The sequence below is a fragment of the Astatotilapia calliptera genome, chromosome 19, assembly GCF_964374335.1.
Source record: "Astatotilapia calliptera chromosome 19, fAstCal68.1, whole genome shotgun sequence".
In the NCBI taxonomy this organism is placed as follows: Eukaryota; Metazoa; Chordata; class Actinopteri; order Cichliformes; family Cichlidae; genus Astatotilapia; species Astatotilapia calliptera.
The window spans coordinates 11206197-11223542 of record NC_137440.1 but is presented as its reverse complement, the minus strand read 5'-3'; the positions used below and the strand labels follow the sequence as shown (position 1 = coordinate 11223542).

The window sequence follows — 17346 nt, the reverse complement described above, 5'->3', positions numbered from 1 at the left end:
CTGTCAGCTTAAAAAAAAGCTTTTATTTTTCAGTGACTCAAAGGAAACTCTTCACTAAAATAAAGACATCACATTATTACTTTAATGTGTAACAATATTCTCACATTTACAACCAGCAGAGGGCAGCAGAGTTAAACTCAAGGTCTTTACACTCAGTGGTTCTGTACAAACGACAGTGTGTGTGTGTGTGTGTGTGTGTGTGTGTGTGTGTGTGTGTGTGTGTGTGTGTGTGTGTGTGTGTGTAAAAACATTAAAAACTTTACAGCGGATCACTTTGATCTACAAACAGCTGGAGTGTAAGAGAAGTACCGTACAGGAAAAGGTGCAGCATTGAAACAGGGCAGAGGTCTCGCTGAAGTAAACAGTCTTTGGGTTAAAGGTCAGCTAAAAACATTTTGTTCATCAACGTGAGCTCGTAATCCAGCGCATCGTCTTTCCAAGCAAACACGACAGCGAACATCGGTGTGGGCTCCACGGCTGAGCTGCGTCTGAGGGCCCAGCGTGACGGAGCTCCGTCAGGAGGCCGTGAGAGTCGTCACAGCAGCTCCAAACTCCACCTCTGGTTCAGCTTTCGCTCATCAAACGTGTTGAGGATCACCTGGTTTTTATCGTACTGATGCCCACCTGGAAACAGACGACACAGCTCGAGTTCAGTCATCACTGCAGCACGTGACGCTCACGCGCTCAGATTATTTCAGTCAATTTTTAATTTTTGCGTTTTAGTTTTCTTAAAAAATTAGTTATCACTTTTTAATTAGCTCAACGTAAAATGAACAGCAAAGAAAAAAAAAAGTAACGTGAACTGAAGGTGTAAAAATAAAGGTGTCTGACCTTTGACCTCCAGGATGAGGTCTGGTTTGAGGTTGCTGTGAACCACACCGTCCGGTCTGATGTTCCACAGCTGGCTATCTTTGCCTCGCTCGGGAGAAACGCAGATACGGCTGCCCGCCATCATCACGCTGCCCGAGGACTCCAGGAAACAGTCCTGAGGACGCAGAGGAGGAAGTGGTCAGCATTAACAAGGAAACAAGTTCATATTGAAAATGATTAAAATGAACTTGCTGAACATGCTCTACTCTCCCTCTGTAACATGAACCAGCAGGTGGGAAGGGGTGGAGGATAAAGGCTCTTTCAATGGGAGACGCTGAGTTTTTACAAAGTGAGGAAGCAAAAAAGAGAAGAGCCAACAAGTGCAGAACAAAGAGACCCGAAAACATTTGAGACGCACCCTTAAACCCAAAGATTTATAAACAGAAGCAGAAGTAGGACGGATTATCAAACTGAACCCAAGTGCAGGTAAGTACGAGAAATTCAGAATTTAGCACCGAATTAAAAGCCCGAATCTAGCTGTACGTAGTGCTACCGTGGCTGTAGCTCAGGTGGTAGAGCAGGTCTCCTACTAATCTGCACGCCAAACATCCTTGGCATGCGGTCTGGGCAGGATACTAACGCCAAGATACTTCAATTGGAGTCTGAATGTGTGTGAATGTTAGAAGCACTTGCAGGGAATGAGCATGGAAAACGTGCTTGTGTGAATGAGGTTCAGAGTAAATAAGCTCATGTGAGAACCCGTCCATCGCAGGATAAACGCACTGTGCAGCTGTCAGTTTCAGCAGTTTTCGCCGGCGTACCTTGCAGGTGAGATATCCGTCCCGATAGAGCCACACCTGCTCCTCTCCCCCCGACTCCTCCACGGCCTGCACTCTCATCAGCTTGATGTCATCCAGCGTTCCCGTCAGAGACATCATGCATCCCGTCTCCCTGTTCCTCAGGCGGAAGTACATCGGTTTCTGTGTTAGGAGCAACAAGTACAAAATACAGATGTTAGTCACAGTGGACGTCAGGAAGAGATTCACGAAGCATCAGTCTGGCATTCGATGCAAAGACAAACACATTTAACATTTCTACTGAAATAAATAGAAGTCGCTCTCACTTAAAGAGGACCTACTCTGCCTCTCCTGTTCCTGTGGTAGATGTTCATGTTAAACATGACCAAAGTCTCAAATAACACCAATCCAAAAACATCTCAGGTGCTGGCGTTAAATGGGCCAGTCAGGACTTACCTGCAGTAAAGGCCGGAGGGATCCAATCCGCTGAAAGCCGCTATGCTGAAATAAATCAGCCTCTTGGCTTGGTTGGAGGATCAGCTGTCGACCTCTGTAGTTACTGCCCTCATACAACACCCACCTGGAGACAGACGGACATCATTTTAGCTCGCCAGATTTTATCCATCGTTTCATTCAGTCCACCAAACAAGCCACGAAGCACCGTTTATGGACCTTTCTATGATCCAATCGTGACTGAAAGTTTTAATTAAAGCGCTGAAATAAACACTTTGTGGCAAAAGGGAAAATTTAATGTAAAGCCGGCTGGGGTGTGTAACTACACTAAAACTGGTACAATGCTAACACCTGGTGGTGAAACTTCAAAATTCATGCAAAGCTATAGTTATTAAAATATGTGCAGATATAAAAGCGGTCGATTAAAAGCTGGCAGTAATGGCAATAACTGGGAAATCGGGAAAATCAGCATATCGAGGATATCCGTTTATCATCTGGCTTTTCTTGTCCCACCATTATGGATCAGGCTAAGAGGTCACACGAAGCTGGTTATCAGTTATAATCAGTCTAACACATGCACAGGTCTATTGGCAGCACAGACACAAGCGGTAGTCAGGATAATATCACAATACTGAGGCTTCTAGAAAATGAAGAATATAAAGAAAACCTACAAAAACAGATCTAAATCTACTTTTAGTGAAACAAATCTCAGCTGTTTATTCATCATAAATCCCATTCATTTCAATTAGCTTCACTCTATATTGTCCCCTCATTGTCAGCTCCCTGCAGTGGCTGTATTGCTCCAGCTGGGGGCCCCATCACACAGTTTGAAAGCCTCCAGGTCACAGGAAGTGATGACTTTACATACAAAAGGCTGCTAATAAAATGCGTCCAATTATTTGGATGAAACAAAACATTCACTGGGCTGACTTATAATTCAAGTTCAGTACTTTGTGGTGAACTGCTGAATACTGTTATAAGATAACAATATTTTCATTCACTGTTGCATAATTACGCTTCTATGACCAGGTGTGCAGACACACCTGAAAGGTCCATTCTGAACCAGAACCTGCTGCATATAAAACCTTGGTGCCGATGGCAGGTGTCTGTCACATTTTTAAACCAGCAGAGGCTCAAACGTTCATCTCTGTCACTTACATTCCTCCGTCCACCACCAGGGAGCGTATGCGAGCGTCCAGGCCGGCCTGATGCAGGTTCACAGCTTCGTGTGTCAGCACCACCCTGCGACCTCTGCAGCCCACCTTCGTGAACAGGGCGATGGACGGCAGAGAGAACTCCTGGAGGTGGAGAGCAGAGGGTTGAGTTCACACAGAGCACCACAGAGGGCTGAAGACACGTCCAGGGAGAACAAACACTCACATGTCCTGCAGTCCGGATGGACCGGAAGCTCGAGTCTGAGGACAAGAAGCCCATGGCCTCTGTGCTGGGGTACTCCCCCTCCTCCAGGATGTACATGTTCTCCGTGAACTGGGATCCCTCATGTGCCACCCAGCTGACAACAAATATGCAGTATATTGAATGAAGCCATGCAAAAATGTTACCTCGTGCAGCAGCATTTCTGACCCCTCATGACTTCATAAGTACAGACGATAACCACATGACTTCAATTCTGATAAAAACACATTTGAAGTTCGATAAACTGCAACCAAATCAATTTTCCACCCACTCCAAGAGTCAATCTTTTTTGTTTAACAAACTCTGAGCATTAAAATCAGAAGATAAGAGTTTAATTCCTGACGTTCCTGAGGAACAGAAACAAACATTGTTCTATATGAGAACGTCTTACAGGAGAGTACTCTGAAAAGGACAAAGATTCCCTAAAACAGGCTTGTGGTGGTTGTTTACCTGCCAGCCAGCACCTTACAGGACCTGGGTGTGAAGTCTTCATCCAGAGCTGCCGCGCTGTCCTCCAGACACACCAGCCGTCCCTGGAAGTGCTCCTCAGAGTAGAGCTGGACCTGTAACACATCCAAACAGCCTCAGCGACCCAGCAGCACACACTAACAGAGACTCCTCATCATTTCTGATTGATGCCGAGCTGCACACGAACGAGCGATACCTTGAATTTTGTGGTTCCCATGCTGTCCTGCAGAACAAACAGAGTTGTTAGAGATGCACCTTTTATGACGTTAAGCCTTTGTGTGATTAACGGATGCTGATGGTTTCTTACGTGGAACACGGGCTGTATGGATGCGATCCTGAAGTTCTGAGCTCCCCAGTCCTCCGGGTTTGCGTACATGCCTTTCTCCAGGACGTAGAGTTCTCCGCTGAACCCAGGCTTCTCAAAGGCCACCCACCTGCAACGACAACCAGCTAAGAAATGAAACCACAGCCTCCATGTTTTCATCTGCATCACAAGCTCTGCAGTGAATCCTGTAACCGTGAGAAGCACACGAGCCACGATTTACCCACTCATTACATGGATGAAGTTTATGTTTAGGATACTCTTACAGGGATGTCTGCTGAAACTGGAAACCACCTAACTCCAAGGAAACCAAAATAAAAGCCATTGTTGCTCTAAAATCAAGGAAGTGCTTGCAAACAGCACATCTTCAGGTTTCTCTGAATAATGACTTGAGCTGCAGCATTATCTGTATAAACAGGCCGAGTCTCGTCTCAGAGGCTGTAAAATGACAGGCGAGGCCGTCGCAGAGCTAACAGCAGAGTGTTGGGCAAACAAATCCAACCAGCTCTGAAAACCAACAAAGAAATCTTCCCTGTAAAAACTAACAGACTTGCTTTAGAGTTTTTTAGCCCTGTATCGCACGAGTTTTGAATATTTAATCAGCGCTGGCACATCTCAACGATCAGCTGGAGAGAAACTGTGGGAGTGGTTTGGGTGAACTGGCCCTTTAAAGTGTTGGAAAAAGAAACCCACAGATATTCATTACTGATTATCAGCACATACCACGCTACTTTTATCTTCAGTTCAATTTGATTCCATTTATTTATGCATCACTAAATCACAACCACAGTCACCTAAAGTGCTTTATACTGTAATCACGAACTCATGAACTCTAAACTTTCACATCCTACGAGTTGCCTCTAACGCCCTCTGATAGTAACTAAATTCTGTTTTTGTAAAGCTCCGCCCTCGGGAAGCTTCCTTTCATCAATTCCATGAATGGATCCGTTTCACAGGCTCGTCCATAATCCATCCTCTGAGGCTGTAGGCGTGTATGTTTGCGTGCGCTGTGATAAAACACTGTAACGTGAGAAGCACACGCCTGAAACCTGAGAGAGAGAACATGAGTTTGAGCTTTGTGTTCATTTCTTTCTTCTTGTGTGTCTGACTTACACTCCACCGGTGACATCGACAGACTGGGTCTTTGCACCGTGGCCGGTCTCCTCCAGGTTGACGACGGGTCCCAGCAGGTTGGTGCTGAGGCTCCGCTCACTGAAGTCCTGCTCGCTGAACAGTTTAACGTGCGGGGACAGGAAGTCCTGACGAAGAAGGCGACACAGACAAAAAGTTTAAAAAAGAGAAATCAGTGCATCAGATGGAAACGCCCTCCAACCAGGAGCCTGCGGGTTAGCGTCTCAGGTGATACGTACTGCGATTACAGGCCGAAGTGACTGCAGCCCGTCCTCAGATCCCCCCCAGTGGCTGCAGTGAGGGTACTCCCCCTCCTCCAGGATATACTGCTGGCCTTCAAAGTCTGCCTCCTGGTAGCCCACCCAGCTTCAACGTTGATACAAAGACACATTACAGACCTTTCCAACTGATATTTGTAGCACGTATAACAGTAAAGCCTTTTAAAGATCCCTGTTTAAAGTGCACTGTGCAGCTTTTCCATGTGTTCGATGTGCAACACGACTGTAACCTGACAAAGTGAGCCAGCTTCTAAGAATGTGACATTTAGGATTTGGAATGATGACGATGCCCCTGATAAATACTCACAGGCCGCCGAGGATCTTCAGAGACCCGACTGCACACAGCGTCTTCTTGTTCACAGCAGGTTCGTCGGATTCTTCGTCCGGCTCTTGTACGTTGTAGATGTCGTTGTGAACCTCTAAACACTCGCCGTCAAAGTTGGGCTTCTCGTACAGTAAGGCCTGCACGACAGACACACAAGCAGGAGTTTTTACCTCTGTGTGTTTTTACCCCACTCCTGCCTAAAGGTACAATCCCATTCATTCCACAGATTAGTAGTGTAACATATTTCACATCCGTCAGTGGAAACAGGCTAAAGTTCAGGCTGTAGGCTTGGAGCTGTCAGCGTACAAGGAGCTGATGGGGGAAAATGCCTGAGCATGCTCGTTACAGGAGGTCTTTCTTTGGCCTGTTCCTAAAGATATCGCAACTAAACTCGTAGGAAAAGAAATACATTTTGGGGAAACATGATGTAAAGACATCATTGGACTATTTTTTGGTGTTTTTTCATAGCACATTCTCCTTCAACCAACAGCTTCACAGGAATTCAGCCTCATCTCAACCACAGTGAGATCTGTAACAGGAAATTCATCCTTTTTCCTTTGAATTCTTCCCCAGGCCACTGAATCTGAGCCAAGTCATCAAACATAATGAATCGTGTCAGCCAAACATGTCTGGACTGAACTAAGCTCGTCACTTTAGGTCCGACTGAGATTCTCAGAGATTCTCAGGAAACACAGCTGATGTTCATGCATTTATTACTTCCAGGCTGGACTACTGTAATTCATTATTATCAGGATGTCCAAAAAACTCACTGAAAAGCCTTCAGCTAATCCAAAATGCTGCAGCAAGAGTCCTGACAGGGACTAGAAAGAGAGAGCATATTTCTCCTGTTTTGGCTTCCCTTCATTGGCTTCCTGTTAAATCCAGAATTGAATTCAAAATCCTGCTCCTCACATACAAGGTCTTAAATAATCAGGCCCCATCTTATCTTAATGACCTTGTAGTACCATATCACCCTATTAGAGCGCTCCGCTCTCGCTCTGCAGGCCTACTTGTTGTTCCTAGAGTATTTAAAAGTAGAATGGGAGGGAGAGCCTTCAGTTTTCAGGCCCCTCTTCTGTGGAACCAGCTTCCAGTTTGGATTCGGGAGACAGACACTATCTCTACTTTTAAGATTAGGCTTAAAACTTTCCTTTTTTCTAAAGCATATAGTTAGGGCTGGACCAGGTGACCCTGAATCCTCCCTTTGTTATGCTGCAATAGATGTAGGCTGCCGGGGGATTCCCATGATGCATTGAGTTTTTCCTTTCCAGTCACCTTTCTCACTCACTATGTATTAATAGACCTCTCTGCATTGAATCATATCTGTTATTAACCTCTGTCTCTCTTCCACAGCATGTCTTTATCCTGTCTTCCTTCTCTCACCCCAACCGGTCGCAGCAGATGGCCGCCCCTCCCTGAGCCTGGTTCTGCCGGAGGTTTCTTCCTGTTAAAAGGGAGTTTTTCCTTCCCACTGTCGCCAAAGTGCTTGCTCATAGGGGGTCATATGATTGTTGGGTTTTTCTCTGTATCTATGAAGCGCCTTGAGGCGACTTTTGTTGTGATTTGGCGCTATATAAATAAAATTGAATTGAATTGAATTGAATTGAATTGAATGTGTGCAGCAGGTATTTACAGATGTGACGTAGAACAGAACAAACCTTGACTTCATTGGGACACTCCACTTTTATCGGCCCCTGTAATAAAGACGCACTCTATCAGACTCAGGTAACTCAAAGAATTACAGTAAAGTGCAAACGTTCACAGGTCAGCCACAACATTAGAACCACCTGTGCTAACTGAGATTAAACATTGTTCTATGACTAAAATAAACACAGCAATGTTTCTGCTAACAGATGATTTTCTGATGTTTGAAATCAAGTTTGCTTCCTGATGTATCCGACCCTGACACACTCCACTGTAATAAACTTCACCGGTTTTAATGTTGTGGCTGATCAGACTGCATAGCATCATATTGTGTATTTCCTGTACTTTACCATTCGGAGGGGTCGGAGCGAGCCTACGAAGGGCTCAGGGAAGCCCCAGGCCTCCGGGCAGGGATACTCTCCCACCTCCAGCACGCCCACGAACCCTCCAAACCCTGGATTGGTGTACACCAGCCAGCTGCAGACAGACACGAGATGGGGAGGAAAGTTGAGCAGGATTTCAACATTTAAGGGTTACTTTCCTGAAAGAAAACGTTAATCTTTGACACAATGGAGGGAATAATGAGCACTCTCACTACTCCCCCCACCCATCAGGAATCTGCTGCAGTTAACTGGGACAACCACAAGCTCCGGCCTGCCGCCTGCATTCCTTCACACACAGAACTCAGATGGATGATTTCCCATCAAACTTTATCTTTCTGTGCTCTTGAACCTCCACAGCGTTCCTGCTCCAGTTCAGACATCATAACTAATAACGTAAACAAATTAAAACATTCTTTTTCTGGCATTTAATCTCAGATTTGTAATGAGCCTGTACCACCAACAACAGCAAATTCCCATTTAAGGACATTTAAGGCTCCACTTACACTCCAGAATGGACCTTAATGGAGCCGGTGGTCTGTGGGATGCCATAGGAGCTGACCTCTACGGTGTCGTCAAAGTAGGACGCCATCCTGCCCAAGCCGTTCACCTCCGAAAACAGGTCAATCTGGGGCATGCTGTAGTCCTATGAAACACACAAAAATAACACTGTGTGAGAGCTTTGACAGTTCATTTCTTTATTTACAATAAGCCTGGAAAACTGAGCTTTTTGAATCAGGTTAAATGAAACCCAACTCACCCTCACTGCCAGTCGAATGGAGCCGATGACCACAGGCGCTGTGGGAATAGGTTCACCTATCTCATCTAGCGTTGCAGGACTTTCCTCCTCTGCCCAGACATTCACGATGCCATCTGTAGGACCTTCTTCCAGAGCGATGATACGGCCCTGGAAACCAGGCTTCTCATACAGGACCCAGCTAAAGAGACACAATCACGTAATTCTACACTTTTCACAGAACAAGCACCAAAGATTTCAGAGGAAAGTTCAGTCACATCACCTGGATAAGTTAAAATGTGCTGCTACGTTACAATGGTCAAGTTTGTTTGGGGTTAAATCAAAACGGAGTGTTTTTCCATTAACTATGTCCACGTGTGATCATCACACTGAAGCGTGGATGCATGCTAATGCGTACCATCCTCTGATGACTCTGACTGATATGATGGGGGACAGCTTCATGGTGGTGGCATCTTCTACATCAGAGTAGAGCTCAAAGGCCTCTCCTCCAAACTGAGCATGCTCGTGTATGATGATCTAGATCAAGACAGACATGTCACTGGAATCCATCATTAGAAATTCAATCTATGTTTAGATATACACTGCAGTACCTTTCCAGGTCTTTTGTGGAACCCTCTTACTGCAGGAATCTGCAAGAAGAGTTGGAAAAGATTTAGGTTACAAACTTAAAGCTGAATTTTAAATATTACTTTGAGTGGTCATCTGAACTGAGTGTGTCCTGATGGCCCTGGCCATGTGAGTCGAATGCTTTTTTATTCTAGAACCGTTTTGTCTGTGTGACCTCAGTAAACACGTTGCTGACACCTCTAGTTTTTAGTTTTAAGGCAGTCGTTGGTTTCCACGTCAGGTTTGGGATGGTAGTCCTCCTTATTTTAACCCTGGTTACCCTGGAGTAACCTGCTGTCAGTTACCTGAGTGCTCACACAGCAACTTTAAGTATTAATTCATTACTTTTAGTGAAGTCCCATTCATTTAACAGTTACAGTTACAATAATACTTTTACCCAAGAGCTTCTTTCTTTCCCTAGTTCAGGTTTTATTTTAGACTTCCTAACAGGAGCAGTGCATGCTAAGAGACGTCAACAGAAATAAAAGATGTAAACGTGCTACATTTTTAGCAAGATTAGTGTAAAGTGTACTCTTAGCAGTCTGTTAAAGTTACTGTTAGTTTGGTATTTTAATCATCTGTGCAGTAAATGTTTTTGCCTCATTTTGTTCTACCTTAAAGTCAACAGCAAACATTAATTTGTTTTGATCAGTTTCCAGTGCTCCTGTTTCCTTTCATGCCCGCGGCAGAGAAACAAACAGTGTGATTATTTAAAGACACATTTCTTTTTATAGGTCTGCTTTATTTGCCTGTAGATGCAAATACTTCATCTCAGCCTGGAAGACGAGCCGATCTTGGAAGAAACTTCCTCTGAGAATTCCACATTGAGGACACGTTCATCTTTCCTGTCCTTACTTGTAAATGATTCACAGTTTGGTTGCAACAGCATCACATAACAGTGTGAAGGTGGGGCGTGTGTGGCCATGGATATAAACTAGGAACTTATGAGTGCTTTGCAGATTTTCTTAGCTGATTAAAACCCATTCAGGCTTTGAGAATCCTTCCTGCTAACAGGCAAAGATATCATTTAAAGTCTCGTGCCTACCTTTGGCTTTGAAGTTGTCTTTTGAAATCCATTTGGAGGGCGCTGCTGGATGTAGTTGGTGATTGGAGGAAGTTCTTCAGGGCTCTTCAGGTTCAGATCCACTTTAGATAGACCTGCTATCAGGTCCTGGTCCATAGCGATGCTCTCCTTTGTATTCTGGTTAGTTTGAATTGTCTGCGCTGTGGAGGTCTCTGTTTCTTTTTTGTTCTTCTTCAGTAATTTCTCTAAATGTTCAGGCAGCTTTATGTCAGAGAACGAGGGCAGCAGCACAAGAGGAGGAGGAGAGGAAGAGCTAAAGACTGACTCACTAACTCTTCCTGTACCACCTCCTGTGACCGGGCTTTGATCTACGCCCGTCCCACCCATGTGTGTGGCCTCAGGCTTTGATGAATCAGCAGCTTCCACGTTTCTGAGTGAGGGCATGCCCTGCTGCTGGTCAGAGGAAGGTGTGCTATTTGAGGCAGAGGAAACTTCCTCTGTACTCTTCCTGGTGGAACGAGTGGTAAGTAAGCTGGAGAGGATGGAAATCTTATTAAGTCTTGACGTAAGCTTCACAGGCTCTTCTCCATTGTCTTGCCCCTCTTTTCCTGCTTCAGCTTTGGCTCCCTCCTGGAGTGCAGATTTACCTTCAACCTCATCAAGTGTTTTTGCTTGCTGTTCAAGAGTGGGTGTGGCATTTTTTTCCAGAGTTTGGCCATTCCTTTGATTTCCCTTTTGTTTAAGAATTGTCGTAGGTAAAAGGTCAATAAAGGTTCGTCCATTTTTCCTTAAGCCAAACTGGAATTCCTCAGGATCGAACGTTTTCTCGAAGTGGTCCTCCTTAATGGCCGGCAAGACAAAATGTGGAGGTTGAGACTTTTTATGAACATGCTTCTTTGGAGGCAGTGCGAAAGGCATCCCACCTTCCTTAATGTTCCTGATAAAATCATCGGCATCAAGAGGGTCATCCACACTAGCGGACGTGTTAAATCTTCTTTTGTGGACCCTTCTCTTCTTCTGATGAGATTCCACATCTAACCAGCTGGAAGGAAAGTCTGCATTTGATTGCAGACTTGGGGATGAAGTGGATGATTTCTCTGCAGTCTGTAGTCCTTTTTTGAAAGCACTACCTAGAACATCTGTTTCTCTTTTTTCTTTTGTGTCTTTGTCCTTCAGGAACACCTCGCTGGAACCAACCGTGGGTGATTCTTTCTTGGCATTCATCTTTGAAGCCTTTAGTTTCTCATCCACTCCAACAACCTCTTTAATGAGGTTTTTCTGTTCCTGTTTGCCAGCTGCTCCAGCCATGGAAACACTTGATGTTACAGTTAATTCAGGATCTTTAGTTGTTTTCTTCAGATCCTTTGTTGCTACAGCCTTTGATTCCGGTTCCTGGTTAGTACCTGGAGCTGTGTGAGGTTCAGTAATTGTCTCTGGTTTCTTTATTTGCACAACTTTGACAGGTGTGCTCTTCTGGTCCTTTTGACTGCTAATTTCACTGTTAGCCTTTTCATTTTCCAAACTCTCTGCTGATGAGATCTTGGAGTCAGGACTCCCTTTATTTTCCACAGAACCCTGAGTTTTGCTTTCCATGTCATCTGTAGATTCTGTCTTTGCAGTCTCTGGTCCCTGTTGTAGACCAGGTTGTGGACATTTGGATTCTGTTGACTTATTCAGTTCTGGTATTGTCATGTCTGCATTCTGCTTGTCGCTAACTTTAGTTGCCACCTCACTCACCAGGCTCTCTGCTAATGAATCCTTGGTTTCAGGAGCCTGGACCTGCTGTTTGCTAACATCATTATCAGCACTTGCAGTTGTCGCAACTTTGACTTCGGTTTTTTCATTGGCACCTTCAGAGCCACCCGAGGTCAGTTCTTGGGTTGCGTCTGTATTTTGGATCTCTGTTGTCTTAACCTGAACTTGTGCTCTGACCGTCTCTGGTTTCTGTTCAGATTCATGAAGTTTAGATTCTGTCAGTTCTTTCTGGTCTTGGACTTCAGCCTTTACAGGTTGGATTCCAGCATCACTATGAGTCTGCAAAGTTTCTTTCTCACTCACGAGGCTCTCTGCTGATGAATCCTTGGTGTCACCTTTCTCTTCAGCTTCATCAGCATCCTTTAGGTCCTGATTTTGACTTTCTGCTGCCTCCTGCAGAGATTCTGCTTTTAGAGCAGATGTTGGACTTGTGGATTCTGCTGATTTGTCACCCTCTTTTTTTGTTATGCTCCCATCTTGATTGTTAACGGTTACAGGAGCCTGGATCTGCTGGTTGCTAACATCATTATCAGCATTTGCAGTTGTCGCAACTTTGACTTCGGTTTTTTCATTGGCACCTTCAGAGCCACCTGAGGTCAGTTCTTGGGTTGCATCTGTATTTTGGATCTCTGTTGTCTTAACCCGAACTTGTGCTCTGACCGTCTCTGGTTTCTGTTCAGATTCATAAAGTTTAGATTCAGTCAGCTCTTTTTGGTCTTGGACTTCAGCCTTTACAGGTTTCAAGTCCTGTTGGATTCCAGCATCACTATGAGTCTGCAAAGCCGCCGTCTTATTTACTGAGCTTTCTGCAAATGAATTCTTTTTAGCTCCATCAGCATCCTTTAGGCCTCTAATTTGGCTTTCTGTTGCTTCCTGTGGAGATTCTGATTTTAGAACAGATGCTTGACTTGTGGATTCTGCTGATTTGTCACCCTCTTGTTTCGTTATGCTCCCATCTTGGTTGTTAAGGGTTACAGGAGCCTGGACCCGCTGGTTGCTAACATCATTATCAGCATTTGCAGTTGATGCAACTTTGACTTCAGTCTTTTCATTAGCACCTTCAGCACTAGAGCCACCCGAGGTCAGTTCTTGGGTTGCATCTGTATTTTGGATCTCTGTCTTCTGCTGACTTTCAGCTCTGACTGTCTCTGGTTTCTGTTTAACTTTATGATCTTGAATTTCAGATGTGGTTGAGCTTGTTTCCTCTACAGGCTCCAAATCCTGTTGGATTCCAGCATCACTATGAGGTTGCCAAGTTTCTTTCTCACTCACGAGGCTCTCTGCTGATGAATCCTTGGTGTCACCTTTCTCTTCAGCTCCATCAGCATTCTTTAGGTCTTGATTTTGACTTTCTGCTGCCTCCTGCAGAGATTCTGCTTTTAGAGCAGATGTTGGACTTGTGGATTCTGCCGATTTGTCACTCTCTTGTTTCGTTATGCTCCCATCTTGGTTGCTAACAGTTACAGGAGCCTGGACCTGCTGTTTGCTAACATCATTATTAGCATTTGCAGTTGATGCAACTTTGACTTCAGTTTTTTCATTGGCACCTTCAGAGCCACCCGAGGTCAGTTCTTGGGTTGCGTCTGTATTTTGGATCTCTGTTGTCTTAACCTGAACTTCTGCTCCGACCGTCTCTGGTTTCTGTTCAGATTCATAAAGTTTAGATTCAGTCAGCTCTTTTTGGTCTTGGACTTCAGCCTTTACAGGTTTCAAGTCCTGTTGGATTCCAGCATCACTATGAGTCTGCAAAGCCGCTGTCTTATTTACTGAGCTTTCTGCAAATGAATCCTTGGTGTCACCTTTCTCTTCAGCTTCATCAGCATCCTTTAGGTCTTGATTTTGCCTTTCTGCTGCCTCCTGCAGAGATTCTGCTTTTAGAGCAGATGTTGGACTTGTGGATTCTGCTGATTTGTCACTCTCTTGTTTCGTTATGCTCCCATCTTGGTTGTTAAGGGTTACAGGAGCCTGGACCTGCTGTTTACTAACATCATTATCAGCATTTGCAGTTGATGCAACTTTGACTTCAGTTTTTTCATTGGCACCTTCAGAGCCACCTGAGGTCAGTTCTTGGGTTGCGTCTGTATTTTGGATCTCTGTTGTCTTAACCTGAACTTGTGCTCTGACCGTCTCTGGTTTCTGTTCAGATTCATAAAGTTTAGATTCGGTCAGTTCCTCTTTGTTGTCAACTTCAACCTTTAGAGACTTCAGGTCCTGTTGGATTCCAGCATCACTGTTAGTACCCAAAGTTCTTGGCTTGTTCACCAAGCTTTCTGCTGATGAATCCTTGGTCTCATTCTTGTCTTTAGGTTCCACACAGACAGCCTTTAGGTCTTGAATCTGGATTTCTGCCTGCACGACAGACTCTGGTTGTACTATTCCCACTCGCTTTTTCAGACCAGATTTTAGACCAGATTTGTTACCATCCTTGTTTTCTGTCTTTTCTTTGGCTTTTGAACCTGTTGATTGGTTCATCTCTGGTTTGGTAACATTTCCATCTTGGTCAGTCTGTTGTTTGCTAACACTATTAGCATTCATATCTCCCATCTCCTTTTTCAGGCTTTCTACTGATGAATCACTGACTTCTGTCTTTTCTTTGGTACCTTCTGTACTAGTGTTTACTGAGATCAGTTCTTGAACTATCACCTTTTCTTGGCTCTCCACTGTCTTCTCTTGAACTGATTTTTCTTGGGCTGGTTTTGTTATACTTTCACCTCGAAGTTCAACTTCATTATGTGCAGTCACTGCATCATTCCCCAGACTGTCCACTGACAGGTCACTGGTTTTGGTTTTTTCTTTGGTGTCTTCAGTACTTAGAGAAGTCTGGTCTTGAATAACATCCATATTCCGGCTCTTCAGCATCTTCTCCTGACCTCCAGTTTTTACCATTTCTGGTTTCTGGTCTAATTTATCATCTGGATCTTTGACTGGTTTTGTTATGTCCTTATCCAGGTCTCCAACAATTATGGACTTTTGGTCTTCCTGGATGTTCGATTTAATGTCAGCATTCACAGCTTCAGTCACACTCACCAAGCTATGCATTGACAAATCCTCTGTAGCTTCAGTGCTGGCAGCTTTTACTTCTTTAGTTGTATCTGATTTTAAAATATGTTTTTCTGATGTCTTCTTTGAGGCTTTCACCTCTGCAAGGTCCTGATTTAGATTAGCCTTTGTTGTAATGTCCTCACCTTGGTCTTTAGCAGCGGCCGCCTTCTTGTTTTCTTGAGCCACGTTCAATAAAGTCTTCTTTTCTTTATCAGCTTCAGCATCGAACATGTTCATGTCTTTTACTTCTGGAGTTCGTTTTCCTTTTACATCTCTGTCACGTTTTTCGTCCAGACTTGTGTCTTCACCTCCGACTTCCTCATTTTTTGTCAGAAGCAGTTTGGATTCATTTTTCACTTCTGATGCTTTTGTTTTCTCACCGCTGCTCTCTGTGTTTTCTTTCAAAGACATCTCAGGCTGCTGTTTTGTAGTTTCATGGAGTATTGCTCGCTCCTCCCTCGTTTGTTCTTTCAGAGCGTTTGTAATCCCTGTCTGTGTTTCTTCCTTGGATTCAGCTGATAAACCTCTGTCCTCTGATGACAGATGTACTGATTTCTCTGAATTTCTTATGGCTCTCTCTGCGGTTATGCCCTTGAGCGCCTCTTTGCAACTATTCTGTGACTCAGTGCTTTCCACTGCTGTGTCACTGAGCGTTTCATTTGGTTTTGAGCCTTTCCCTTCAGATCCTCCTGCGAGTAAAAGAGCCTCTTTGTGCAACTGATTTTCAACATTCTTGGACAATTCACCAACAGTCACAGCCTCTGTTTGAATGCCCAACCTCTCTGCTGGTTTCCTGCCACCCTCCTCTTTGCTTTTCTCCTCTACTTCAACATCTTTTGCTAAGGCCCTGTTTAATGTCAGGGACGTGTCCCTATCGTTTGTTAATTGATCCTCCCTTGATAAATCCTTTTGCTGCTCTGTATTGGCTGGTTTAGACTGATCTGAGTCATCCTTTGACATCAGTTTAGCAGGAAAACTGCTGCTGTTTATCTTTTGCTTGGAAGTGAATGCTTTTATTTTATTACCAGGAATACGTCCACGTATCTCCCTTTGAACGCTGTCACCCTCAGCGGGTTTGCTTAGCATGTCAGCTTCATCCTCAGGAGCTTGTTTTGTGTCGTGAGTTCGTGGTGCCGTGTTTTTATTCATGTTTCCTGTTAGCTTCAGTGTTTTCAGTGACGGGGATTTCGGTTCTCGTGTTGTGTTTTTATTTTGAATAACAGACACGTTTTCCGCTCGACTTCCATCAGTAACTTGAGACTGAATTGCTTTGTCGATCTCGCAGTTCGACTGCACCTCGGCTCCTGTGTCCGGAGCACTTTCTGTAATAACTGCGTCGCTGTTTTGCAACCACTGGATGTTTGAAATGTCTTCAGTTGCTGTACTGGTTCCGATCTCTTTTTCTTTCACTTTGGTTTCATCGGTGTGTTTTATAATACATTCCTCTCCCTCCGACTTGAATTTAAATACGTCTTTACTGTCACGCTCATTCGCCGTGACGCTTTCAGGTGCTTTTACATCCGTCTCTGTCGATGTGTTGTGATTTGAGTCCTCAGAATTCCCACTTTGGGAACGTTGTCTGGGTTTTAGTTTATTGGAGCTTCTCTGGCCTCTTGTGGGAAGTTTGCTCACAGACGACGAAGTCTCAGGGGAATCTTTTGCAGGCATTTTTTGGTGCTGTTTGATGTTTTCGTTCCATTTAAAGATCCTTGATGAGACGGTTTTCTCTTGTTTGGTGGGAGGTGGAGAGATGCTGGAGGTCGGAGTATCGCTCTCACCATGGATTCTTTTAGAAAAGGTTTTGGGTGGTTTCACTGGTGGGACATTTCCTGCTGGGAAAAACAAAAAACACAGACAGACAGGAAATTATGGATCTTATGATGGAGCAGAGACACCGCCAAAATAAAAAATAAACAGGTTAAAATATTAGGAGTAAATACCAGTAACTGTATCAGAGCTTTACAGTGATATTTTTAACACAAAAATAACTTTGTAATTTCAGGAACAGGTGGGACAGGATAATGGAAAACTGTGTGTAATACATGCATGTCTATTATTAACTTTATATGTTTTATTTGATTGCATTTTATTGGCAATTATTCCATATTTAGGCAACTGTTTTTCAGATAATAATAATA

The 17346-nt window shown here is 44.2% G+C and overlaps 1 protein-coding gene across 2 annotated transcripts in view; it reads right to left on the bottom strand.

The window, feature by feature from the left end:
- Nucleotides 1–3: 3 nt before the first annotated feature.
- LOC113012493 (uncharacterized) overlaps nt 4–17346 on the bottom strand; it is a 47268-nt gene continuing 29925 nt past the window's right edge. The window contains exons 5-23 of one of the 2 annotated variants that reach the window (XM_026152742.2): nt 10433–17040; nt 9372–9410; nt 9179–9297; nt 8785–8962; nt 8531–8670; nt 7995–8121; nt 7659–7694; nt 5983–6137; nt 5637–5763; nt 5380–5525; nt 4252–4378; nt 4141–4167; nt 3927–4039; nt 3441–3573; nt 3219–3358; nt 2064–2187; nt 1632–1790; nt 832–985; nt 4–624 (exon numbers count right to left, since the gene is read on the bottom strand). In XM_026152742.2, coding sequence (XP_026008527.2) covers nt 536–624; nt 832–985; nt 1632–1790; nt 2064–2187; nt 3219–3358; nt 3441–3573; nt 3927–4039; nt 4141–4167; nt 4252–4378; nt 5380–5525; nt 5637–5763; nt 5983–6137; nt 7659–7694; nt 7995–8121; nt 8531–8670; nt 8785–8962; nt 9179–9297; nt 9372–9410; nt 10433–17040 — 8741 coding nt within the window. In that variant the 3' untranslated portion in view covers nt 4–535. The remainder of the gene's footprint in view (nt 625–831; nt 986–1631; nt 1791–2063; nt 2188–3218; nt 3359–3440; nt 3574–3926; nt 4040–4140; nt 4168–4251; nt 4379–5379; nt 5526–5636; nt 5764–5982; nt 6138–7658; nt 7695–7994; nt 8122–8530; nt 8671–8784; nt 8963–9178; nt 9298–9371; nt 9411–10432; nt 17041–17346) is intronic. The other variant, XM_026152743.2, reaches the window with a different exon arrangement.